This window comes from Pinus tabuliformis, chromosome 7, assembly GCF_031772625.1.
Source record: "Pinus tabuliformis cultivar Carrire ecotype Pingquan chromosome 7, CPIR1, whole genome shotgun sequence".
Classification (NCBI taxonomy): Eukaryota; Viridiplantae; Streptophyta; class Pinopsida; order Pinales; family Pinaceae; genus Pinus; species Pinus tabuliformis.
Window position 1 is genome coordinate 1860290876 of NC_142293.1, and position 27195 is coordinate 1860318070.

The 27195-nt window shown below is 38.4% G+C and overlaps 1 protein-coding gene across 1 annotated transcript in view; it reads left to right on the forward strand.

Moving 5' to 3' along the window:
* LOC149255880 (P-loop containing nucleoside triphosphate hydrolases superfamily protein) overlaps nt 1-27195 on the forward strand; it is a 145152-nt gene that overhangs the window by 76413 nt on the left and 41544 nt on the right. Inside the window, exons 5-6 of the mRNA XM_089460586.1 lie at nt 24365-24533; nt 25112-25269. Coding sequence (XP_089316712.1) covers nt 24365-24533; nt 25112-25269 — 327 coding nt within the window. The remainder of the gene's footprint in view (nt 1-24364; nt 24534-25111; nt 25270-27195) is intronic.

The window sequence follows — 27195 nt, forward strand, 5'->3', positions numbered from 1 at the left end:
GATTGAAGTATCACCTTGCACAAATCCCTGGATTTGATGTAGGGCCTTGTAGAAATACAAATCCGGAAATCATTCGAAAAGCCATGAGATCATTGGAAAATTTAGAGCACAATAGAGAGGCCAAAGCAGAAATGAAGAAGCAACTAGCAAAGACTGTGTTAGGCTCAGGTGAACAAGGAAGTGGCACTGGTTCTACTTCAGCATCAATATCTACAACCAACCCGGTAGCTGCCTCATCATTTTTTGTTCCTAGAACCACGCCTGGTTCACAACCATCTATCACTTCAATGCTTAAAAAAACTGAGAAAGAACAAGCTGACAAGTTGTTGGCCAAATTTTTCCTTTAGAGTGATATTCCTTTCAGCGTTTCAAGGAATAATTCATTTTTCCAGCCTGCTGTTGATGCTATTGCAACTGTTGGCCCATGGTACAAAATCCCTTCTTATGATGACTTTAAAGGTTCTTCGATTAGTTGATGCTGATAAGTCCACAATGGGCTATTTGTATGAGGCCATGGACAGGGCCAAAGAATCCATTCAGGCCGACTATGATGATAAGGGAGATCAAGGGTTTCAGAGACAACTCTTATGGGAAGTGATTGATGAACGATGGAACAACACACTCCATCATCCCATTCATGCTGCAGGGATCTACCTGAACCCCGCATTTTCTTACCCATGTGGGTTTGTATTTGATGCTGAGCTCATGGATGGATTCTTAACCTGTGTTCAGAGGATGATGCGATCTCTAGCAGAATGTACAAAAATCTCCAAAGAAATTGAGACATACAGGATGGCAGGTGGCACATTTGGCTTTGACATGGCTGTGACTGATAGGACGACTAAAATGCCAGGTATTTTTTAGTTTGTTTCAAATTTCGTTGTCTCTTCAAGTTCATAACTTCATACTTTGCTTCAACTTTCAAATTTTATTTTTTTCTTATGTTCATTTAAAATTTTATTTGTAATTTTGTTGTAGATGCATGGTGGAGAATGTATGGTGCTAGGGTACCCCTTCTGCAAAATCTTGCCATTCGAATCCTCAGCCAAACATGTAGCTCCTAAGGATACGAGCGCAACTGGAGTGTATTTGAAAAAATACACAACAAGAAGCGCAACAGGTTAAAATTAAAACTTAAAATATTGCAAATTTCCAAATAATTTATTGAATTTATTAAACAATATTTTTTTTATAATTATTATTTCATGATCTTTGTACATGTTGGAGTCCTAGCAACTTAATGACATGGTCTACGTCTACTACAATCTTTGATTGTGGGTGAGGCAACTTGAGAGGATTAGATGGGATTGACACCACTACTGCATGGTGGAGAATGTATGGTGCCAGGGTACCCCTTCTGCAAAAGCTTGCCATTCGAATCCTCAGCCAAACATGTAGCTCCTCAGGATGCGAGCACAACTGGAGTGAATTTGAAAAATACACAACAAGAAGCGTAACAGGTTAAAATTAAAACTTAAAATATTGCAAATTTCCAAACAATTTTTTGAATTCATTAAACAATATTTTTTTTATAATTATTATTTCATGATCTTTGTATAGGTTGGAGTCCCAGTGACTTAATGACATGGTCTATGTCTACTACAATCTTCGATTGTGGGTGAGGCAACTTGAGAGGATACCTGATATGGAGGCCATCTCATTAGATTGGATTGACACCACTGCTGCATGGAGGGTTGAGGCCGAGAGGCCTCTCATGGAGTCTGCTGATGATTGGTTAGAGCAGGAGGTAGTGGAGGGGGAGGAGGAGGAGGAGGAGGAGGAGGCGGAGCAATAGGAGGAGGAGGTGACACCACCAACCCAGGCTACTCCTGCCACCAGTAGAAGACGTGGTATACCTCCTATAGCTCCTAGTTCTTCAACTTTTAGAGCACAGCAGAGTCCACTGCCAACTCCACTGGCATCTACATCTAGAGGGAAAGGGAAAGCTATTGCATTTTCTCGCAAGAGGTGCAGAGGAAATCAATAGTATTAGACTTTAGTTATTTGGTTCATTTCATTGTATATGACATTATGACTCTTGATATGAGATACATTATTATATTTTTTGTTGATATTTTGAGGCTGAGTTGGGACTCAGGAGTCAAGACTTACTATTCAGGACATGATTTACTGTTATGTGTGATGTAGCACTAGAAATGATATTACACATCTTATATATTAGTTCTTTTATCATATTTATGTGTCAATGTATTTATTTTATGTTGTAGATGCTTTAGATATTAAGAAAATTGAAAAAAATGAATATTTTTGTATTTTACTATTTTTTTTCCCGATTTTTACAATTTTTTCCCCTCGCCGATAATATCCCGATAACGATAACTGCAACATTGCTACAAGGTACATACCCCATTCAAATGTCTACAAGGTATGTCCTTTTAGGACTATTCTATCTTGGATCTCCAATCTCGAAAGTCTGATGGGGCAGCAACTTGACTGGACTTGGGCATTAGGGCAATAAAAGTGGCATCAAAGGTTGAAAGAACAGAGGCCGACAATCTTGAATCTTCTACGACCTGCCAACTATCATGACCAAGGGGCCAGGGCCAACATGCTTGATAGAATTCGGCCGTATATCCATCTGGGCCAAGAGCTTTGTTCCTTGGCAGTCCCATGACTATTGCTTCTACTTCCTGCAAGGAGATGGATTTCAAGAGCGCTACATTCTATTCTTCAGTAATCAACCTGGGGATGTGCTACGTAATTCTTCTGATTGCAGAGGCTCTATCTTTTGTGGGCTCTGTTAAGAGATGGCTATAGTGCCCTTATAGAAGATCTGTCATGTCTGAGTGATCCTCTACCATTGATTATTGGATCCCTGAAGCTTGTGGATTTTGTTTTGATGCCTATAGTTGATCATAGATCTATGAAAAAATTTATTATTATGCTCACCTTCTTTTAGCCACTTAACTCTTGACTTCTGCTTTTAGAGTATTTCTTCTTGGGCCAATCTCTCTTATAGTTGGTGCCTGAGGGTGCCCTCTTTCTTTTAATTGATCTGTGTTGCCGCCCGAAATTATGCACTGCTGAATCTGCTCCATCTAGTTTTCGAGGGCTCTTTGTCCTTGAATATATCTCCACAGTCTTGTCTGTTCCATTTCTTAATCTGGCAAGAATCTATGAAAGAGTTGAAGGAAACTGTTGCTTCCTCCGATTTCCTTATTCCACCCTTCTTTTCTTGAATGGTTCTTATTAGATTGAAATCACCAGCTACAATCCAGGGGTTTGGCCTGACCAACTCATGCACAAAATGAAGGTTGGAAATGAAGCGTTTCTTGTCAGAAGGGTGGATTAGCCCGTAAATGCTCGAGAGGAAGTTGGACTAGGAAGAACCTACCGACTGGAAAAGCATTGTGAGAATCCTCGGGAGGGAGAACGATTCTCGAATAGAAACTATGGAAGGATTCCATAGAGTGGCTAAACCTCTCGAAGTGCCTACTGCATATGTGACAAGAATTCATAGTTTGTCCATATTCAGGGAATGCTCTGCAAAAGATAATGTTGAGAGCATTTGGTTTATTGAAGCAAAAGACTATCAGGCTGATTCATGGAAATTAGATTTTTGAATATGCGACGTTTAGATTTGTCGTTTAATCCCCTTACGTTCCACAATAGGATCTTGATCATTGCGAAGAAGGTTGGGAGGGAAAGAGGGTTGTCATTGGTGTCACCCTTCCTGAGTTAACCATAAATTCTCCCAGATCTTGTAGCAATTGACTGTTGGATTTTCGTTCTTTTTTCTTTGGTTATTTCATGTTTGGTGGAAGTTCTTGTGTGGAATTCCTCTTTATCCCTTATAGTGAGAAGGATGTTGAAGGGGAAGAGATAATATCTGGCTTATTGGCTTGCTGTAGGATCACTTCTTGTGCCGAAGATAAGCATGAGCTACTAGCTAGATTTGGTCCTCAGGAATCATAGCAGGGTCTTTTTGTTGTCACTCCTCTACTATCTACTGCAGGTCCATTGCTTGTAGCTCCAGATCTTGTAGGTCCTCTTCCTCCATCGGTGTCAGATACTCCCTTGTGGAATCGAGAGCATTTTGAGGCGGGTTTAAAGTCTCCATGGTTTCCTTGTTCTTCTGTTTCATCCGATTGGGGAATTGAGAATTTATTTTTGTTCTGCACATTCGAAGGGTTTGAAGGATCGGCCTTTCGCTTAGTAGTCCACTTCTGCCCCACTACTATTTTGAATCCCTCATCTCCAGGTTGTGAATTCACGTGGGCTTGATTCACCTCCTGAGCTGCGGGTTTCTTAGGGCAATCTTTGAGGAGATGATGTAATCATGGCAATGCATGCATCTAAACATGATTTGCTTGTAGTTTATCAACTGTTCCCAAATCTCATCTTCATAGCTGAGTTGAATGCTGGCAAGGAGGTGTTTCGTGGGATCCATATAGACGCACAATCTTGCATAGGAAGTATATCTTCCTACCTTTGTTATGTTTGAGAGCATAACAAACTCTCCTAGCTTGTTTCCATTGTGGGCTAAGATTTTTCAGTCCTAGTATTCCTAAGGTAGCGAATATAATCTAATACATACTGGAAGATTGTAGAAATCTTCCTTCTCCAGATTGAATTTTGGAACCCATGGTTTGATGAAGAGATCGACAAAGTTCATGAAATAAGGTCCTCCCTGCAGAATATTGTTCCTATCTTCGATGTTGCTAAATATTACTGTGAAAAAACCTCGTGAGCCTAATTTCAGTTCTGCATCTCCCTTAATGGTCCAGTTTCTCCTTATCCAGTTGGGCAGAGTTTTTTTTTGTTGGCTAAGGGTCGATGAATTTGCAGATCAACACTCTTTCCTTCATCCTTTCAATGGTGGATCCTAATTTTTCCACCGGGATCTCAAGAAGAGGGACTTCTTGAGCTTGTGGTCGACAGGGACCCAAATTTTGGCTTGATTTGGGCAGGTGAATCTTGCATTGGAGCGACTGTTGGTTTATGGCCAGAGCTTGACGACGCTATTGGCTTGGCTTGTTGAGAATGTGTGCGAGGAGTGCCGATTCGCAGTCGTTGTTCGCTAGAGCGATTGATAATCACTGACTTGTAAGAGGGGTCGTCATTGTCCCCCTAGGGGGTGCCATGCGAGCTGATGCAGAGGTTGTAGAAGCTTCATATTAGCGCGGGTTGAAGAAACCATAGCAGAGCCCAACTTTGACCTCAAGATACTCTATACAATGTTATTAGGTTTGTTAGTAATATATATAGATGTGTGTGTGTGTGTGAAATATTGAATTTTTAAAAGATTAATAATATTTTTTTTATGTACATAATATAAATTAATATTATATTTACATATAAAAACAAACATACTATGTAAAATATAGTAAATGATTTATAAATATCATATGTACAATATAGTCTATGATACAGTTGGTTTATTTACATAAAGGGCTCGAACTTGGTGGTTTTGGGGTTGGGCCCTTTTAATTTTATTTAATATAATCACAATATTAAATATTTACAATTGATTATGTAAAAATAAAGTTATTTAAACTAAATGGTATTTACATAAATTTAACTAACTTAAAATGACTAATATTTACATTTCTAAAATAAAGATAAAATACATATTTACATGATTCAAGTCTGTGTTGCAAAAAGCGAATAACTCTGACCAATTGAAACTTTTAAACCGTGTAAATGATTTGCGTGAAACCTCATTCATTGGAAAGAGAGCGAGAAGGCAAGCATAATGGAGCCTTAAGTGATGAAAATTGAGGCAAGTCAAAAACACTCAAAGCAAAGGAAAACAAATTAAAAATGACATTAACCAAGTGAAATGGAGGGCCCCTATCATTATTATGAAGATAATAATGAAAAAGTGGGGGTTGTTGTTTTTCCACAACAGGTCCCAAATGTGCCACTGAGTCATCCCCGATCTCTGCACTGTCCTGTCATGAAGGAATCCCTCAATACCGGGATCCCAAGCCATCTTGATCAATGTGAAACACCCCTTGCTCCGCTCACTGTCCAACCAGGTATAGGTACCAAAAGCCCTCTACATACTATCAATAAGTAGCACATCATGATAATGTAGGGCTCTGTCTAACTTGCCATGAAGCTGCCTTACCGAGTAGTCCACCTCGTGCACTCCAAGAGTAAACTCCTGAAGGTATAACCCAATCATTGTGGGGATGAAGTCTCTTCTGCATGAGCTTTCCTTGATATCCCCCTGTTGACCAACATGCCATGCTGATGAAGTCCCTCGTGCCATCAGTGAGTCATAAAATCCCAATGGAAGATTTGAATGATCTCCTCTTGTAGTAGCCAACTCATCCCTAAAGGTCGCTGACTTATCTAGTACTGCGATGCGCGGGTCCCATGCTAGTCTCAGAAGGGTGCTACCATGTTGTCGCTGCGCTACTCTGACTCTAACATGCTGCCCATCCTGTGCACACTATATCCTCCTCCCTTGAATCCTGGTGGCGAAATATCGACGAAGGCCAAGCTCATCTTGTTCATGTATCTTTATGATGTCAGTATCTACCTGTCCATTTCTAATCTCGATCTTGAGATGCAACTGGAAAAACATGCCTCGACAAACAATGGAGGCCTCAACGGTACCCCATGTGTCAATCCCAAAGTGAGCTAGACCACCCTCTGCTATGGTCCTGCTCACGAAATGGAGTGTCCTGTTAGCCAACTGAATCCGTGGATCCCATAACCAAATCTATTGCGACGTATTCCTGACGACTACTGAAATCCACCTGTCCCACATCTTTGCTCCCTTCATGTAATTGATATATAGACTCCACACAACATGAATCAATCTAGCGCATGCAAAATTGCCCTGCGCTTTCCATACCACATCGTGGGATCTGCTATCCTGTCTCCTAAAAATGCACCTCGATATTGCCTGGAGGCTAAACATCCGCCTATAAGAAAGGTCAGCTGCCTGTTATATATGTCGCTGTGACACCTCATAGTGCCTTGCCCAAACTGTGTCATGCATCCCTTTAAGTGTGAACTCAAGGGTGGAACATATGCTACCTTCGCAACAAACCACGCACTCCCCAAACCTATACCTGTCAACTCGTTCCCTGACCTAATGCGACCACTGAGAAGTCTCTTCCTTGGTGCCATGAGTACCATCCAAATATCTCAGGTGAGATCCTCGCCCCTTGTTGCTCGTGCCTAGAGTGTCAAAGGACAACAACCAAATTATCTATGCTTGTAAGCGATGTAGAAGAGGGACAGGCGTGTGAGTCCCCATGGATACCATCAAGTGTTGCTCATCTGCATCCTCGTTGATCCTGGCTGAACTACACCCAAAGTTATGCCTTGTGTCTCCGTCCATAAGTCTCCTTGGAGGCAACACTCCAAGAAGCCGCTGTGTAGCACCATACGCCCTTGCATATCACTGAGTATCCATGTACGCCTCGGCATGCCATTGTACACTGTGGCCTATCCCTGTACACCACTGGGTACCCCCTGCTACTATTGTACCATCTTGAACTGTCTCATATCCTGTCTGTGTCACTGTACCTGACACTCCCCGCATGTACTCAATGTGATGTGAACTGCTCCTCTTACTCCACAGCGCAATCCAACACACTATAGCACACTACCATGCATCTCCTTGTCCACATGCAAACCATTGCTCAACGTTATATGCTCCTACACACCACTGGATGCCATGGCCTAAAGTTGAGACAGTACGCGTCAACCCACACCCGACCGACATCACCACCGCCACCGTCGCATCACCATACCCTCTGATGCATGGATTTTCCCTCCAAATCCTCCCTGGAGGCCCGAGAGGTGAATCTCCCTATGTACTAGTAACCACAGTATTCAAAATTGGAATCAATGATTGGACCGGCCCACCTATCAAACTGGGTTTCCAATCAGAACTGGTCAAACCGGGATTGGTCAGATCTCAATGAATCAGCCTTTAAAAAAATACATGAAATAATTAGTTTTTAATGAAAACAACTAATTTTAAGATTTAAAACCATGATCCCAAACCAATAGAAGCAAAATATGCAAAGTTTGCTCTTCTTTATACCATGTAAAGGTGAATATATCATATTGGCATTGAGCGCAATACACATCACCAACAAAATACATAATTAATGAGGCTCTAAATTGCCTTCAGAGTCTGAAAACAATGCTACAAGCTATGGGGCCACTAACCTACTACAAGTCTACATATCAGTGATCAACATGATCACTCCTCATCATGATCAAACTCATCACTACTACTAGACAAGGGATCATCAACATGAGCTACATAAATAATCAGGCTTTGAGTTTGAGGACTTCTAAAACGCCTCTGCAGCCTTAGTAGTAGTGTTTGTAGTAGTAGCAAAAATAGACATCAAAATTACAAATGACTGATCAACATGATCACTCATGAAACTCATCATTGATTCAACGACACTAGAAATGGCATCATATTCATCAACAAGAGATACATAAACATCATCTAGCTCAAAGTCTTCAGACTTGGATTGCTCAATCTTATAATATGATAGAAATTGAAAAAGTTTTACATGCCTAACCAATGATTTTGGTTTTAGTGAAGGCTTCATCTCCTCAACCTTATAATGTGGTAGAAAAAGCTTAGCATGTCTAACCCATTATTTTCTTTTGAGTGAAGGGTACATTCTTGTTAAGGCCATGGTAAAGGTGTTCAACAATCAATACCACCTACATCAACAAAGTTCAACAATCAATGCCACCAACATCAAGGTTCTTAAAGGTCTTCATGCTCTTGATCAAATGCCAATCTCATGCCCTCACGCATGATAGAATCAAATGGAAACATTGCAAACACCCAAACCATGAAATCCTGAAAACCATTAAGTTTGTTGAATTTTGAGTGAAATATAAAATTCTAGTTTCTCCATATGAAATCCAATGAGGTTGAAACCACTCTCAAAAATCTTAAGTCATTTCACGGTAATGTTAAAAAGTTAAGTAAAAGGATGAAAATGAAAAATAAGGGAAATGTCACTTTTACTTTAAGAATTTAACATTACCATTGATTTCCAGTGTTGCTAGGGTTGAGATGTGTGAGGCAAATGATAGGGGAGGCATGCTTTTCTTGGACGAGTTGTTTTTGGAGGAAAACAACCCAAAATTTTCCTCAAAACAAGTTCAAAACTCACAAAACTGCATTTTATGGGGTTTGTCGCTGGGATGGCAATAAACTGGCCGACTTATGATCGAACCGGTCAATTTATGGGAAAATTGTCTGGTTCCGTCATAAATCGGCCAATTTATGGACGATCAAACCAAAAAACCAGCGGGGCTGCTCAGAAAACCAAGTTTTTCAAGCAGTTTGATGGTCTAGGCTAATGAATCGGCCAGTTTGACCAATTTACAGTTCGAACTGGCTGGTTTTTAATACTATGCCAGTAACAATGCCACCATTGCTTTGCTACTCTGTGTCCCTTGTGCACCACATAATTGTGGATAATTTCCAGCCCCACACAAGGCACTGTCTGGTGGCCTGCAAATGCCACCTCCTCTGTCAATCTCCTGCTAGAGTGTGTGGATCACATCCCGCGACCCCATGCACAACCAACATACCAAGATGACCCATGGAGCCCCCTCACAAACTGAGTGGCCATTGGTGTTGATTGAAACTTGCCTAGCAAATGTGTGTGCTTGACTGCTAGGTCAACTATGCCACCGATGTCATAGTCAATCTGCGTATTTGGTAAATGGTAGGTAATCCCACCTGAATACCAATGCCAACCTGGGCCTCTAGTATCCCCGATGCTTGAATGCTCCTATTGACCCTCACTCCGGTCTATGGCCAACTCCATATGCTTAGCCCACTCCACTGTGTACCAACTCGGAATATCTCGCCATCCAACCCCAAGGGAAGGATTGAAAGCACAAACTCCCGTACACGGAACTAGTCCCCCATCCTGTGAATGCTGCCCCCTGCGCAACTCATGTCGCCTCAGCTCACTAATTTGGTCGACACGTAAAATCTATCAGGGTAATTCTGCATCTCTCTCCATTGTGCAGAGGTAGCCTAGCAATGCTGCAAGCCCCATCTATATAGCCCTGAAGAGAGCTACTATCTGGAGGTATTGTAGCTTTGCTGATGTCTATGCATTTGTATGCTCTAAATCGGTGGTTGGCCCAAACGATGACTGCTCGTCTTCCTCCATCATGGCCTCAACATGAGCCTCCAATTGCTCCTCCATCGACAACCCATCATGCAAAACATCCTCATAGGTCAGTTGTAGGTGGCTGTCGTTCGACAACTCTGTTATAGATTTGGATGCCTCTGTACCTATCGGCTCCTCATCAATGGTGGATATGTCTCCTGGCACCTCATGATCCTGCTGTGCATTGCTATCACCTGAAAACTCAGACACGACCCTGGACACCTAATCAATGGATGGCCTCATAGGTGCATGCTCTACTTACATTGCTATTGCCTCAACGTGCGCCATCACTTGGCTAACCAATGGTGATTCTGGAGTCATGCTAGGCCGATCTATGTCCTCCTCACAATCTTGCGTGCCCTCAACCTCTTGCTCAACCTCCTCCTCAGGCTCGCTGTCAATGTACGTGCGCCCTAGGCGCCACGATTTGAAGTAATATCTCCTCCTAGTCCCATCATCTAACTGCTCTCGTCTTGTCCACTCCCTTTGAGGATGTCTGGTGTCCTTTCAGTCAAATCTCTCTATGAGCCTCCATGTGAACTCTGTGTAGGATGTGATGTGTGCATGACCCAAAGTGATCAACCCTCGGTACCACCACACCATAACATCTCCATCCAAATGCAAAGTGGCATATCTAATGGCATCCACCTCTCTCATAGGTTTTAGCCGGAAGTATGTGTCTAGTTCCTGTACCCATTTTCTGATGGAACTCCTAGCTAATCCATCAAAGTGGGTGAGGGTCATTTTTCTCACTGTCTTCTGTACACCTTGCTTGTGCTGATCTTCCCTATGTGCTGTGAATGGCCTCACTTGTTGAAATGTAACTAGTGTCGATCTTCATAATTGTTCTTGAGTCATGACTTGATGTAATTATTGATGTACTTGTCAAAAGAAAAGAAAGTTTATTTGTAAAAAGAAAAATTATTTTATTAAAATGGGTTTCTTGCCTATCATGTTGTGGTCCTAGGTCAAAGCACCCATTGAGTGCTCTAGGGGTCTTGTTGACAAGTCAAAAGGTCAAGATCATGATGTACTAGCCCTTGGAGGGCCCATGTGTCAAGGAAGAAAAGATGTTTAATGTAAAAAGTCATGTCTAGAAGCCTCCAAGTGATGGGTCGGCCAACCTTCTTCATGTCGGCCTAGAGAGGCTTAATTCACCTCCTTAAAAGCCTATAAAAGGAACTCACTATCCTTATTGAGAGACACACAACAAGTGAGATCCATCTGATCTATATGAAGAGAAGAAGAGATTTGATCCAGCGAAGTTTAAGGAAGGAAGAGCGAATTCTGTAGAGGCAAGTGAAGAAGGGAAATCTGTGTTTGGGCTGCTCACACGTGCAGATCTGTTGGAGGAACTAGGGTTTCTTCAGTCATCATTTCGCAGAGAATTGATTTGGGTTCTGGCTGGCTCATCACTTGGAAGCTTTGGTCTTAGGTCAAGGTCATGGTCTTGGAAGTCTTCATTGAACAGATTCTATAAGAAGAGATTTTGTGGTTTTCCTCTCTAGGAGAGGTTTTGGCCCTGGCTAGCAGCCTACATCTGGTGTTCTTGTGTTTGCATTGTGATCTTCTTATTGGCATTTGTCTTGATGATAAACATAACTAAATAATGATGAAAATATCCTAATATAAATCACAAGAAAATGTGAAGGATAAAAGAGAAATCAATTTAAATAAATACCCTAACTGTCTGCCCTAGATTTCTCAACATGGTATCAGAGCTAAGGCTTTGAACAAATGGCAGAAAGAAGGTCAGTTTGGCATAATATTTTCTCAAGGAAAATGAAAAACCTTAACCAAATTTGTGGAGGCATCAAGTTCAGTTTTTCTGAGAAATTCATCAGGCCCTAATTGCAGAAACAAAATCACATTACACAGTGCTAGAGCGAGATCGTTTGGTGGGCATTCTAGTCCTGTTCAAAGGACTCATCCTACAACTCTCTCAAATACACACTCCTTAAGAAAATAGATCGAAGATTTCTGGGCATGTCTATTAGCCCTAATCTTTGTCACAAGGCCACAAAAGTACTTCATCAGAACGAGGATATGTGAAGGTCATTTGTGGAGGTCGTGATCCTTACCAAGCAGCCCTAAGGAAGCCAGATTCTCTGGTATTTGAGTGAAGGTCAGAAATATCTCCACGAGGTCTACAAAATCCTCCAAACTTTTGAAGCTATCTCTGGTATGTATAATTTATTTCTGTTGCACTTTTTTCTGGGTATTGGAAGGCATAGCCTATCTATTATCTTCTCCAATAGTCTTAAAAGAGGAGGCAAACCCTCTATAAGGAATCAAGGTTTCTGCACTAATGTTGCAAATCGGAAGCTCTAGAAAATAACCAATTTTGATGCATTCATATCATTTGTAAGCCCTAGAAGAAGCATCACTCTTCTCTTGTGCAAATAATTGATCCATGATCAATTTTTGAGCATAAGTCCTATCTTCGACTTCTGTCATAAGTACCGAAGGTATGGAACTAGGAAAAGCAAGATCCAATCTCTATACTTTCATATCGAGATTCTGAGCATTTCAGTGCAAAGTCAAGTTTTGAAGATCGAATCAGTCCTCAGAGATGCAAATTAGAGGCCATAGTCATCATACAAGGAGCCAAGATCTCCTTCATATTGGCTACAAAGGTATTTCTCAGTTCTGTAAGAATGAGACCTAGATCGAGTTGTTCCAGGCATATCTTAAAAATATAGTCACCATTGCTCAGAGTTTACTGACCTGAATAAATATAAGTATGAAGGACCTGTATACAAGGAGCCAAGATCTCCTTCATATTGGCTACAAAGGTATTCCTCAGTTCTGTAAGAAGGAGACCTAGATCGAGTTGTTCCAGGCATATCTTAAAAATATAGTCACCATTGCTCAGAGTTTACTGACCTGAATAAATATAAGTATGAAGGACCTGTATAGACATTAGTAATAGATACTGTTCGATTTCACCCTAAGTCAGTAAACCGACCTGTGGTAACATTGATCAAGGGTTCAAAAATTTATTTGGCCACATTTAGAGTTAAGGGAAGCCACAGGTAGTAGGTAAGATCACATTATTATGACAGTGACATCCTAAGTATAAGGTAATTTTGAGAGATTGCTGACAAGCATTACAAGACTTTTGGAATATTGCTACACCTATATCTGTCAGTCCAGTGTGATCTGTGCAAAATGGTTAGCAGAGAAGAAAAAGGGTTATAGACTTTGAAGATACAACAATTTAGAGGCAGTAGAAAGGTCTTTTCATTGTGACAGTGATCAGTAATTCTGTGTAAGTCAACTTTTGGGTATACGAAAGATTGTCACACCTGTTGCAAGCAGTTCTGTGGACCTGTGCATTTTAAGGTATCATACAAAGGAACAACAGTATATTAACATAAATGAAAAAATGCAGTCCAAGAGGCTATATGTGGGGTCACAATTTTGTGAAGAAAGGAAATCTGTTCCATCATGGGAAAGGGATATCGTTGCTGAGAACAAAAGAAGTTTCGTTGACTGACATCCTGGAAACTTCTAGAAATTCTTGGGTAAATGGTACATTGTTGCAGACAGCTCTCTAAGATTTTTTCATCATTGATAAACAAGCAGAAGAGTAGTAGTATGATGGAGCAGGAAAATACAAAACAAAAATAGAGAAGGAAATCTCGAGTTGATGAACACCCTGAAGGAAAAACAATAAAGATCCATGATCGCAAGCCGCTACAGGTATGTAACCATGAGGTATGTATGACATATTTTTGTTAAGGGTCCAACATGAATTGTTGTAGGGTTGACTGATTTTATAGGATTTGTTGTTAAAATTGTTGACACTAGTCAAACCCTAATCATTTAGAAACCTAACTCTGTTCCCTCAAAGAAGTCCTATCCCTTGGTCTTTAAGGTTTGTGTACAATCTAGGGCTCATGTCAAGTAAGCATGGATAAGGTTGGTAAGATATGGAACTCTTGTTCTAGGGTTGGCACTTGAAAACCCTAGAAGTACAACCTCTAAGTCTTGTGGTAACCTTAGATTGGCAGGTTGACATCATGCTTTTGTTATTGTATACTTTGCTTGGGGGTACTTGTCAATAAAATGATGCAAGTACACGAATTAAAGAAAGAAGGATGGGCAAATCCTCTGTTTTTGGCAAGCGTGATGGAAGGAGGGAATTGTAAGGACCCTTGGATTCTTGGGCACTCTGATAGATGCATGATATAATTGTACAACTATGAATGCCTGGAAGAGTTAATGACAACATACAAAAGAATTCATGATATAGCAGTCAGCTAGCTAATAGAAAGATTTTGCTGCAAACCGATAATAATGATCATTTATGGATCCTCCTTTGTGATGACATGAAATGAGTTCTTCACCCTGGGAAGAATGACTATGATGATATCACTATTTTTGGAGCAGGTAAGCTTGCTGGTTCAGTGGCAACATGATAGACCTCATCCTAGAAATGAGGAGTAGGGCTAGATCACTGGTTGAAATATGTTCCGCTAAGGACTTTGATGAAAAATTAAAGACCATGAAGTTGATGAAGACATGATATGCTCTACACGATCCTGCTATATGGAGAAGAAGGATATGATGACACCATTGGGTTGTTGTCTTGGTACTTATGTTAGGAAAAATACTGGGGGGGGGTGGTGAATCAATATTTTACTCACTTCAATTTCAATTTCTTATTCTGATTTTTATACGCGACTGTTGTAAAGGGAACTAGTGTATGTGCACAACTATTTCTACAGAAATTCGCGTATATTCAGATAACTTATCTGATCACCTGTGTAGTATTAATCAGTGCATTATTATTCCATTATTCATCAATTAAACAGTAATTATGAGTAGTTAAGAAGCAAATAGAACATTAACACACACAACCATATGAACGCGAAGATTTTTTAGGTGGAAACCCAATGTGGGAAAAAACCACCACTGCTGTCGTCTCTGTCTTCTTCTTTTATTAAAAAAATTATCTTCTTACAATCTGTATTGGCGCAGATTTTAACTAGTGCGCGGGCTCCTACCTGCAGAAGGCTACAACCTTCTCTCGTTTTCCATCTCCTACTAGAAGGGAGCTACAACCCCCTTTCTAAAGATTGCTATCCTCAACTCTTTGTGGATCACTTTTCAGAATGTTTCAAACTGGATCCACTCCCAACAATTTTGAAATCAATTAGTCAAATACTGAATCATCAAATCTACTAATGTAACCAATGTATCTAGATCGAACTAGATCAAAACAAATCATACCAATGCATAGCCACTTATCAATATACCAAGCCAAACACTGTTACCCATCACAGAAACCAACTGCTGCCACTGCAAACCCTGATCAAGCATGCATCAAATTGTATACACCACTGTTCTTAATCATACTTGCGTGTGTATGTGTTTCTCTTGAAGAATACCCGCGTATAGATCATAAAACACTGCTACCTGAATCTGAATCACTGTCACACTGAATAAAAAACTGAATCACATGCTGAACCCATCACAGATTACTGAACCAAATACAGATCACAATACAAGAAAATCATCAACAGTCAACATATCATTTCATAAACAATTGAACCCAACTAGAGTTGACAAACATAGATTATCATGAGAGACATATCGACAGACAACAACAAACATAACTGAAATGATTATACATCGTTAACAACTCATACTGCAAAACCCTAGCAGATGTACGTGATTCTTATAAAGAATATCTGCGTATGTACGCGCTTATCATTCACCACACAAGTGTATAGATCTGTCCATATTGCAGAATATATATGCAACTACCTAGAGGAAGATCTCCGTATGTACGCGACTACCCAAAGGAAGATCTGCGTATGTACGCGACTTATCAATGATACACCAATGTACAAATCTATAATTACTGAGTCATATCTTTGCTACAACCACAAAACATTCTTCGCAACCCTTACTGTCACATGTTCATATCAGAGTATCATTATCATCACAGATCTATCATTGCTAGTTATAATCATAAAAGATCAAACAAGCATGTCCATTAGTCACTACAATGCTTTCAGATCTATCAAATCTGAACCTCCTTCAAGCTCCTTGGTGCTTACCAGTTTCAGAGCAAATCGTTCATCAATAACCCATAACTTGCATAGGTAACACTTTGATCTCCATCTCCTTATATAGCGTAGGCCTTAACCAATACCTTAGGCCAATCCCTTAGTAATGCCGATGGTATTCTTTGACGGGATCAAATATCCGTTGTCGCGCTCATTACTATGGGCCAATACCATGGTAAAGACCCTTGGTATTGACAATACCATGGTTTGGAAACTGTACACGACTTTTCTTCACCATACCCGCGTATGTACGCGGCTTTTCTTCACAGAACTCACGTATATTTCCCTAAACTTCACCTTTATCATCCCTTTGTCTCTGAACTGATATTCCTTTGTCCATTCTCTCTGTCACATTTGTACCAGCCTGTATAATCATCTTGCTTCCATAATGTTGATATCTTTATCAAGTAGGTTGCCATCAAATACAACACATTAGTCATAATGCCAACAACTTAGTCCAAGGAGCTGATGTACATCATAATATCTGATATGATAACAGGTTGCAAATAGTTTGATGATCATGTCTTGATAAGAGGAATCCATGTTCGAGCTCGATAATGATTAGCTCGTGAATATGCAAGTGATGAAGATGATGACATAACAAAAGGCCATCATATCGAGGTAACTTTAATTTGATGTTCATTTTGATTTTTGAACTCATCTGGTTGAGTTGAAACACGGCTATCGAAAGAGGGTTGTCGAAAGTCACCTACAACTAGCACTCATGTGATTGGATGGAAGATCCTGAAAGAAGCATGACTTGAAAGAGGTAGCTGTATGAAGGTTAACCAGATGTGGACTAAAAGATCACTTCCTGAGGCAGAAAAAGGATGACATAACTATTGGTTCAACACTATTGTTTGTTGAAGGAAAGTGATATAGAAGATGGCCTATGCCCTACAAAGAAGTTATGAAGAAGACAAGCTCTATGATAAAGAAGTTGAGGTTTATAACCTGGTGACACTGTATATAAAGGACCTTGTGAGGTTCAAAGAAAGTTTGCACGTGTGATGATGACAATAGAGTCCTGAGAGCCTACTATGGTAGCTGACGATTGACACTTCTCCCTAGTTGAGAGGGAGCTACTACCTGGTTGAGAGGGAGTGACAGATATAGTTCTCTACTTCATGTGTCATGCACTAGACCAGGGCTAACAACTATAATTCTTAGTGAAGACCATGAGGAGAGAATGGCGTTCTGAGCATTGGGTAAGCATCTGAGACATATACTCCTTGAGGATCTGGAATTCGAGATAGGAAGTAGTTTGGTGACTGATACTCTTTGAGGATGAGGTAGGGCATTCAATAGGTAAGAATAGTCGAAGAGGAAATTCCTTGAGGATGTGTAAATCCAGGACAAAAATGGTCCTAGAAGGACATACCTTAGAAACATCCGGATGGGGTATGTGCCTTAAGAGGTAGTGTGGTGTCCCAAGTAAAACCTCCCAACATTGTGCTCTTGTCTATTGAGAGATAGAGCATGTTAGTCAAGGCTTTGCTATGTTGACAACGCTGGTTGTATATCGATCATAATGTTGATGCTTAAGATGGCTTACCGATCCAACTCTTCTTATGAGAGTAATTCAATGGAAGTATTGTCCTTGTACCTATGGTCAATTATGAATACTTCCCTAGATAAGAGGGAGTGTTGAAATGTAACTAGTGTCGATCTTCATAATTGTTCTTGAATCATGATTTGATGTAATTATTGATGTACTTGTCAAAAGAAAAGAAAATAAATTTTATTTGTAAAAAGAAAAAATATATGATTAAAATGGGTTTCTTGCCCATCATGTTGTGGTCCTAGGTCAAAGCACCCATTGAGTGCTCTCGGGGTCTTGTTGACAAGTCAAAAGGTTAAGATCATGATGTACTAGCCCTTGGAGGGCCCATGTGTCAAGAAAGAAAAGATATTTAATGTAAAAAGTCATGTCTATGTGTCGAGAAAGAAAAGATGTTTAATGTAAAAAGTCATGTCTAGAAGCCTCAAAGTGATGGGTCGGCCAACCTTCTTCATGTTAGCCTAGAGAGGCTTAATCCACCTCCTTAAAATCCTATAAAAGGAACTCGCTATCCTTATTGAGAGACACGCAACAAGTGAGGTCCTTCTGATCTATAGGAAGAGAAGAAGAGATCAGATCCAACAAAGTTTAAGGAAGGAAGAAAAAATTCTGTAGAGGCAAGCGAAGAAGGGAAATCTGTGTTTGCGCTGCTCACACATGTGGATCTGTTGGACAAACTGGGGTTTCTTTAGTCATCGTTTTGCAGAGAATTGATTTGGGTTCTGGCTCACTCACCACTTTGAAGGTTTGGTCTTTGGTCAAGGTCATGGTCTTGGAAGTCTCTGTTGAACAAATTCTATAAGAAGAGATTTTGTGGGTTTTCCTCTCTAGGAGAGGTTTTGGCCCTAGCTAGCAACCTACATCTAGTGTTCTTGTGATTCCACTGTGATCTTCTTATTGGCATTTATATTGATGATAAACAAACCTAAATAGTGATGAAAATATCCTAATATAAATCACAAGAAAATGTGAAGGATAAAAGAGAAATCAATTTAAATAAACACCCTAACTGTCTGTCCTAGATTTCTCAACATCACCACCGTGGCATGCTTATCTCTAAGGTCTGTGTCATAAAAATCAAAATGGTTCGGGTTTATCCACTTACTGCTACACCGCTAAGCCCACATTGTTTTTAATTCTTTTAGTTTCTCATTATTTCTGTTGATTTCCCCCTTGAGCCTCTCTGTACTCCATCATTCTTGTGTCATTGGAATGTCCATACTTTCATCCATCACTGTGCATGCATGCCTACACCTCTGATTTTGCTGGTTTCCCCATTGCTGGCTAAGATCATGCTCTGATACCACTGTAATATTTCGAAATGAAATTTACAGCGAATAATATACACATGAACTAGGTTATAGCAAATAAATTTTACTACACATGCATCAGTCAATAAAACACAATAAATAGGGCAAATAACTGAACCATTTTATTAATGTGGATAACTGAGTACTTCATATGATAAGAAAGATAGATCCCGGGCTTGCTACTACAAGTTATGCAAAACCCAGGTGAGAGTACAATACTCAAGTGCTAGAGAGGTTTTCCACCAAAACCTGCGCCTTGCCCAGAAAACGATGTTGTTCGCTGCTGAATGGCACTGGAATATTTTCCATGAACAATGCTCAGAATGAATTGAAACTCTGTGGTGGCCTCTTCACTAGATGCCCAACAAAACCCAAAAATACATTGACCCAAGTGGTAGAATGACTTGCCCCTAATAACTGCGCTCTGCTTTGGAAATATTGTTGGTGCTGGTGGAATGGAGCTGAGATTTCGACCCTCAAATCTGCTCAGAAAATTCAGTAAAATTAGCTGGGGACTCCTCCCAATAAACCCACAAAAACCTATGAAGGGTTTTGGCTGAATCCATTGACCCCTGATGACCTCCAACAAGTGTGAATTACCCAATTTGGCCAAAAAATGCCCCACAGTTCTAATATTGTTGAATTAGGCCCAAATCCACCACTGGAAATTTCCTCACGCTCTCCTACAAATTCAACTTTAGAATCCCAACCTTTTTCCAACCCCTTGCTCCATGAATCAACTCTCTCGCAATGCCTGCGTAGGTTGTCCAAGAAACTTTGCACACTGCCATAATTAACAAATTTAGCCCACAAAATAATGTTGATCTCAGCTTTGCAAACCATTATAAAATCACCGACATCAATAGAGATAACCACCTGCAAAATAGCCAGAACTCCAACCCACAATAGTTGATCCTTCAATTAGCAACTCAAACTGCCTCTGCGCCCAAGGAGTGTGCAAAATAGATTGAATACTTGCAATAAAGCTCTATGGAATTCTTGAATTGGACTCCCCAAATTGCCTCACTAGGGAGACACTTGAAGTTCTCTGAAATGAGGGTGGAATTCCCACTTGGAAATTCTTTGTGCTGAACATCACGGGTTGTCTTGGTTAAGCGACTCAAATGAACTAATTGTTGAATTATCAAATGAACAACAGATACCAAATGAAGGCCTCCAAGCTCTATTTATAATTGTTGGCCCTCTCTCTCTTGGTGGTCCCCACCTTCCACTAATTCACACCCCTTTCTCTCTTTCTCTCTCTTCGCACTAGTGCGAATTGCCTCTTGGCTCAAATTTTCCCTCCTTGTAGCCCCCACTCTCCACTAAAGCAATAATTTCCTTTTTCCGCCTAAGTGCCGATGCCGAAAATGTCTCCCTTTTTCTAAAATTGTCTCTAATGCGGAAAATAAAATTGGGGATGTTACACAATCCCTAATATCGACATAGTTGCACCTTCTCTTCTGTTTTTCTTCACCAATCTTACCCTTTTGATCCCTCTCTTGATAGAGCCATGCATGTATCAAGTAATAGTTTATTGTTTTGCATACAAATATTTAGTGTCAAATGTTGTATGATCATGTTTTATGAGATGATTTTATGAATTTGTGCATTCGCTGTTGTTTTATAACTTATATGAATTGAAAATGTCATTAATATATTTTTTGTCTAAGTTACCAGGATTCGGATACGGATTCAAATTCGGATATAGATTCGTCAATGTTTTGAAAATCCAGGATCCGGATACGGCGAGTACAAACAATATAAAATATTTTATAATTTTTAAAAATTAAATTTATATGAAAATAAAATAAAAACATATATTAATTTTTAAATATATAGTCTTTATATATGATACTTATAGAAATATTTATTAGATGAATAACTTCTATTTAAATCTTTAAATATAAAATTTCTATATAATACTTGAAAATAATTATTAATTTAATAATTAAGAAAAGTTTTTCGGTAGAAATCACATAAGAGAAATTTTTGGCCGACGCGTTTCTAACCAACTAGTGTGGTTTATTATTAGGACCAGATGAAAAGGCAGGGCCATGACAACGGCTTAAATAAAGAGCAATGTAGAGACCATAATTCCAAGTAACAACTATTTTTGAAAAATAATATTTAAAGTATGATATTAATTTATTAAAAACAAATATTATTAAGTAACGGCTATATTAAACCACTAGTTTTTGAAAAATATATTTAAATTAATTTATAAAAATTATATATATATATATATATATTATTTTTTTATTTTTACTTTTTCTATTAATGGGAAATAATCGAAAAATATAACTAACAAGAAACAAAAAATCAAAGTCAATAATGTTTAAATTATGATATTAATTTATTAAAAACAAATTTTTTTAGTAACAATTAGGCTAGTTTTTGAAAAATAATATTTAAATTAATTTATTAAAATCACATATTATTAAAAAATTATATTAATGGGAAATAATAAAAAAATATAATTAAAAAAATCAAAGTCAATAATATTTAAATTATGATATTAAATTATTAAAAACAAATATTATTAAGTAACGACTATATTAAACGGATAGTTTTTGAAAAATAATATTTAAATTAATTTATTAAGATAAAATATTATTAAAAAATTCTATGAATGAGAAATAATCAAATAATATAACTAACAAGAATACAAAACAAGGAGGCAAGTAAAAAATTAGTAGTCAAGGCCCTAATTAAGACAAGATCATATAATAAATTAAAATGATTGAGGGAAATAAAATAAACTAAAATAAAAATAATTAATGGAAAAAAAATACACACAAGTATATATATATATATATATACTCAAAGAAAAGTAACCAATAATAAAAAAGTAATCAATAAATAAAACAGGGTCAACAATAAAATACAGGGCTGAGGCCCTATTAAATAAATAACAAAAATACTAAAAGGAGTTCAGAAAGAATAGGATGATAAAATACTTAAGAAAACACGAAGGATCAAGAATATAAACTCTAATGAAGAATAAACCAACAACAAATACTATAAAAATGACACCAATATCTACATAGATAAGTAAACAAACAAAATAAACCAAAAAAGAAACCTAAAAGACTAGGAGGACAAGACAGGGAGCCAACTTTTACTAATAATCCAACCATTGTCTCTATTCAAATTATTGGGTCTTTTTTCGATTTCCAGGGCCTCTTTCAATTTGCGATGATAGAAATGACTAACCCTAGCAACGACCTGGGCCTCCTCGATGCAGGTGTGATGGTTAGATTTATCTGCATGCTCTGCCAAAGCAGAGGAGCGAATCTTACAATGTTTGATGTCAGCGACATGCTCACAAATCCTTTGATTAATCAAGCGACTAGTCTCACCAATGTAGGGAGTCCCCCAAAAGCATGGGATAACGCAAACACCCTTCATATTCTTGGGGTGCACTGGGTCTTTTACAGATCTAAGGGAGCTCCGGATGGTATTTAAAACCTAAAGGTTGAAGCCACCTTATGCTTACTTAGGATCTTCGCAATCTTGTCAGTGGTCCCTTGGATAAAAGGAAGATAAACACCAAAAAATCGATCCTTGATATCTTTCTTAGCCCTAGGACTTTTTTCAGCGCTGAGGAAAGCCTTAGTACATTGGTGTCTACTATACCCATTTAAAGAAAACACTTAGGAGGTGTGCTTTCTCTTCATTGAGATGGTTGTCATCAGAAACTCTTACAGCTCTAGTCGCTAAGGTGTTGAGAACACCAAGCTTTTGCGCTGGGAAATGATGAGAATTAGCATGAAGATATTGTTTCGTATGAGTTTTCTTAGTGATTTCTACTGAAAGACTTTTCTTAATTCATCATGGATCAAAAACCCTGAATCTAGAAATTTAATAATATTAAAATTAATCTATCATAATATTCAAACACTAATTACTATTATTATATTTAAATTAAAAGACCATTAAAATTACTTAATATTTAAATTAAACGACCATTAAAATTACTTCATATTTAAATTAAATAAACATAAACTATTATATTTAAAATAAATGATTTGAAGTTATTTTATATTTAAATTAAATAACCTTTATGGAATTTACTTTATAAAACTCACTTTTCTACACCTTGAATAAAAATAAAACTTAATTAGAATATCCAAACCGCGGTAGCTTATAATTTTGCATAAAAATAAAACTTAATTAGAATATCCAAACGGCTGTAGCTTATAATTTTGTATTAAAATTTATAATATGGTCGACCAAAGAAAAAATTAATGAGCTATCTCCGCCAACTCTCTTGTCAATTATTAGCTACACTAGTTTTTCCATTATCACGTGATTCGTACGCTGACTTGGAATTTTGTGCTGAAATCGAACAGTTTTAGACACGGACAGACGCTGGGCAGATCTAGGTGGATCCGAATCCGAATTCGATCCGTGGATCCACCATTGGGGCTGACAGATCCGGTAACATAGTTATTGGGGCTGACAGATCAAGTAACATAGTTTTTTGTGTTAAAAATTTCTATATTTTTTTTTCGTATTTGTTGAGTCTTTGCAAAGCGCTGAGTTCCAGGACCAGTTGGGTAACATGGTTTTTTGTGTAAAAAAAATTCTATATATATATATTTTTTCGTATTTGTTGAGTCTTTGCTAAGTGCTGACGGACCAGTTGAGTCTTTGCCAACTCTGAGTCTAACAACTTTGGTAAGCAGAAACGTAATAAGGTCATATAATTAATAAGTGACTATAATAAAGAATAGTTAGTGATATCTGATAAGTTGTGGATAAGTTATATATTAGTACGTAGAAATGTAATAAGGTCGTATAATTGATAAGGGACTATAATAAAGAATAGTTAAGGATAACTGGTAAGTTGTGGATAAGTTATTAATTGATAAAATGGTTAGGGCAATTAGGTAGCACAAATACCAAGTTATGGAGATAAAAGGGGATCCTCTCCATTATATCCAATGACTCCATTTGATAATAAAGTTCATATTTCACATCTCTTGTGCATGTATGAAGTTTTTTAACATCAACTCTGTTTTTAGGGTGTTTTTTTTAACCTTCTCGGCAACCTTCACACAAAGAGTCCTTCACACAAAGAGTGCCTCAACAGTACACTCTTGACTGTTCTACACCCCGTGGGCCTGTTTTTAGGGTGTTAATCTATATTTCTCAGACTTTTTATTCAGTGGTATCTAACCTTTAGCAATATTCTTACAATAGATCTTAAGGTTCATAGTTAATTGTATCTTATAAAATAGCTTCATTGTGCAGGCTACGTGGATAACTCAGTGCCCTCTTCTTTTGTTGGACACACGCATGCCTTATGGTAGTCTATCACTTGGCTGCGAGGAACATTTGGATCCTGCAGGCACAGGCTCATTTTATAATGAAGGGGAAGCAGATATTGTCGTGCAGCATGTGAAATCTCTTATTTTTGCTGGTAAGTACTGCCGAGTCTATTCAGAACATGAGAAATGAAAATACAGGGTTTGGGAAGTGAAAGCGAGGATCAACTAGTATTGTAATGTGGATGTTTTCTTCTGTCAATATATCATATAGGCATATGGCAATAGGCATTTGATTAGTTTTAGCCTTAAGAAAAACTAACAGTTCAGATTTATATATTGGCATACAAGATGTTATGCATACATACAGATTCGCAAACAAAAATTTCAAAGCTCATTGAGGCAATGCCACAATGCATTGGTTATAACCATTTTGTTTCTCCTATAGATTGATGTGAGCATCTTTTTGCATATCGTTTCGGCATTTCTAACAAAAAAAATCCACTTCATTGAATTATTAAGACATGGGTTCTTCTCCGCTTCAATTACATTGTTTTCTGTGGGTTTAAATTTTTTCCAATGCAAAAAGTTAAATGATTAAGATACTAGGTTTAGTGGCTTAGAGTTGTATGCCATTCATGTCACTGTCTATATAGGCAACTGCATAATTTTGCAAGGTTATTTTGTCCATGCATATGTTCTGAAATGCTATGATTTCAAAAATTTCATGCAGGAGTGATGCCAATGGACATTGCTGTGCAGTCCCCTTATATAGCTCAAGTCCAGCTCTTGCGTGAACGGCTTGATCAAATACCAGAAGCTGCAGGCATCCAGGTTGCAAGCGTGGACAGTTTTCAAGGCCGTGAGGCTGATGCTGTTGTCATAACAATGGTATTATTAAATTACTTACGAATTTTCCAATAAGGCTTTTACAAAAATACAAAAGTAGAGATGTTATTGTCAAGAGGGAATCTCTTGTGGGAAAAGGTAATTTCTTTGAAGCATTTGTAAAAAAGTGACTGTGAGCTACCTAGGAAGCTGGTGCATTCTTCCCCAAAGGCATTCAAGTACTTCAGATTTCTCTTTGGAGTCTGAACATGACTTTTTGACCACAAAGTCTATCCTTATAATTTTGCATAGATATAGCTGTTGAAGAATCTAGGGCAAATGAAGTTAAAGAGATTCTTCTAGTCATGATAACTATTTGTGAGGTATTTTTAACTTTTTCTTATTAGCACAATCTTCTCTTATTATTAGAGTGTGTCTTCTTAGTTCATCAAATAGTTACCAAAAACAAAAGAGACAAGGACACATGATGTTTACTTTCTTCTAGGGCCAAAACCTCTCACTCTTTGAGAGGAAAACCCGCACAAATTCTTCTTATAGAGATTCCAATTGACAAATACCAAGACCATGACCCTTGACCTATTTAGCCACTCCAAGACCAAGACAACAATCCTCTTCTTTGTCACTGCTGAGATCATCATCATCACTGCTGCTTCACCGAGGTCATCATTATTACACCACAAAGGTCATGGCAGTTGCACCATTGTTGCACCTTCATTGAGATCATTACTGTCCTTCCACTGAGATCATTGCTGCTCCTCCATTGAGATTTTCGCCATAACACCGAGATCTTTATATTAAGATATGTATATATACCAAGATCTTCATCATGCTCATGACTGTGTCTTTATGATTACTTCTATGCGCAAATTATAGTTGCATCTTAAATGTACGCCGAGACAGAGAGTGATACTTTAAGATCCTCCTCTTCACAAGAATGCCGACACTGTAAGGCTGCTTCAGAGATCACTGTATTGATAGGCTGAGTCTGTGAACACAAAGATCTTTATCATCACATGTATGTAGAGACTGCTAGGAGACAAGTCTGAGCTGTTTTCTGTGATATCCACCGAGATTGTGACAATGTTCTTCCCTGCACCAAGACTGTAATTACTCACTATAATTACCCATGAAACATGAAGAGGCATCCGAGATTCCTGAACCTCCTGTAATGCAGATTTCAGACCTTGTACCCATCCGAGAATTACAGAGGAATCTGAGTTCTGTACCTTGTTCTTTTGCGCAGATCCTAGCTGGGTATTTATAGTGGTTCGACCCACATATTAAGCCAACATGACAATGAATTGTTGTCTTCTTTTATGAGTCGACATGACTTCTTTTTATCTTGTTTGGAGGCTGACTTCTTCAAGAGGGATTGTGCTTGTCTTTGGAGGGCTTTTAGACATTTTTATAGACTTGTATACATTAGATATAGGTTCACGAAGATCTTCTTCATACATGACATTGACGCTTTGACTTATTAATAAATCCTAAGGCTCACAATGGGAGCTACTACCAAATAAATCTCTTGCTCATGAAACCCATGTAGCAAGGCATACAAAAATAATTTTATTTTTTTCATTTCATCATTTACAAAGATCATGTCATTATGAAGAGAAAACCTAGTTACACTTTCTTCAACACTCCCTCTTAACTAGGGAGGTGTTCATAATGGTACTTGGTCATTCTCAAGCTGAAGAATTTCTCATAAGAAGAATCGGATTGGTAACCCATTTGTATAGCATCATAGTAACCAACATTGTTTCCATAGCAAGGCCTTGTGTTAATTTTAGGTATGTTCTATGCTTAGCGCAATTTACTTCAATTTTTCCATATTAGCCCAATGACAACATTCAGATTAGCAATCACATCAGCATGATAGTAAAGTACAGATAGAACATAAACATAAATCGCAGAAAACAAGCCAGGACAAGAGGACACAAGATGTGGCGCTAGCCAGGGACAAACCCT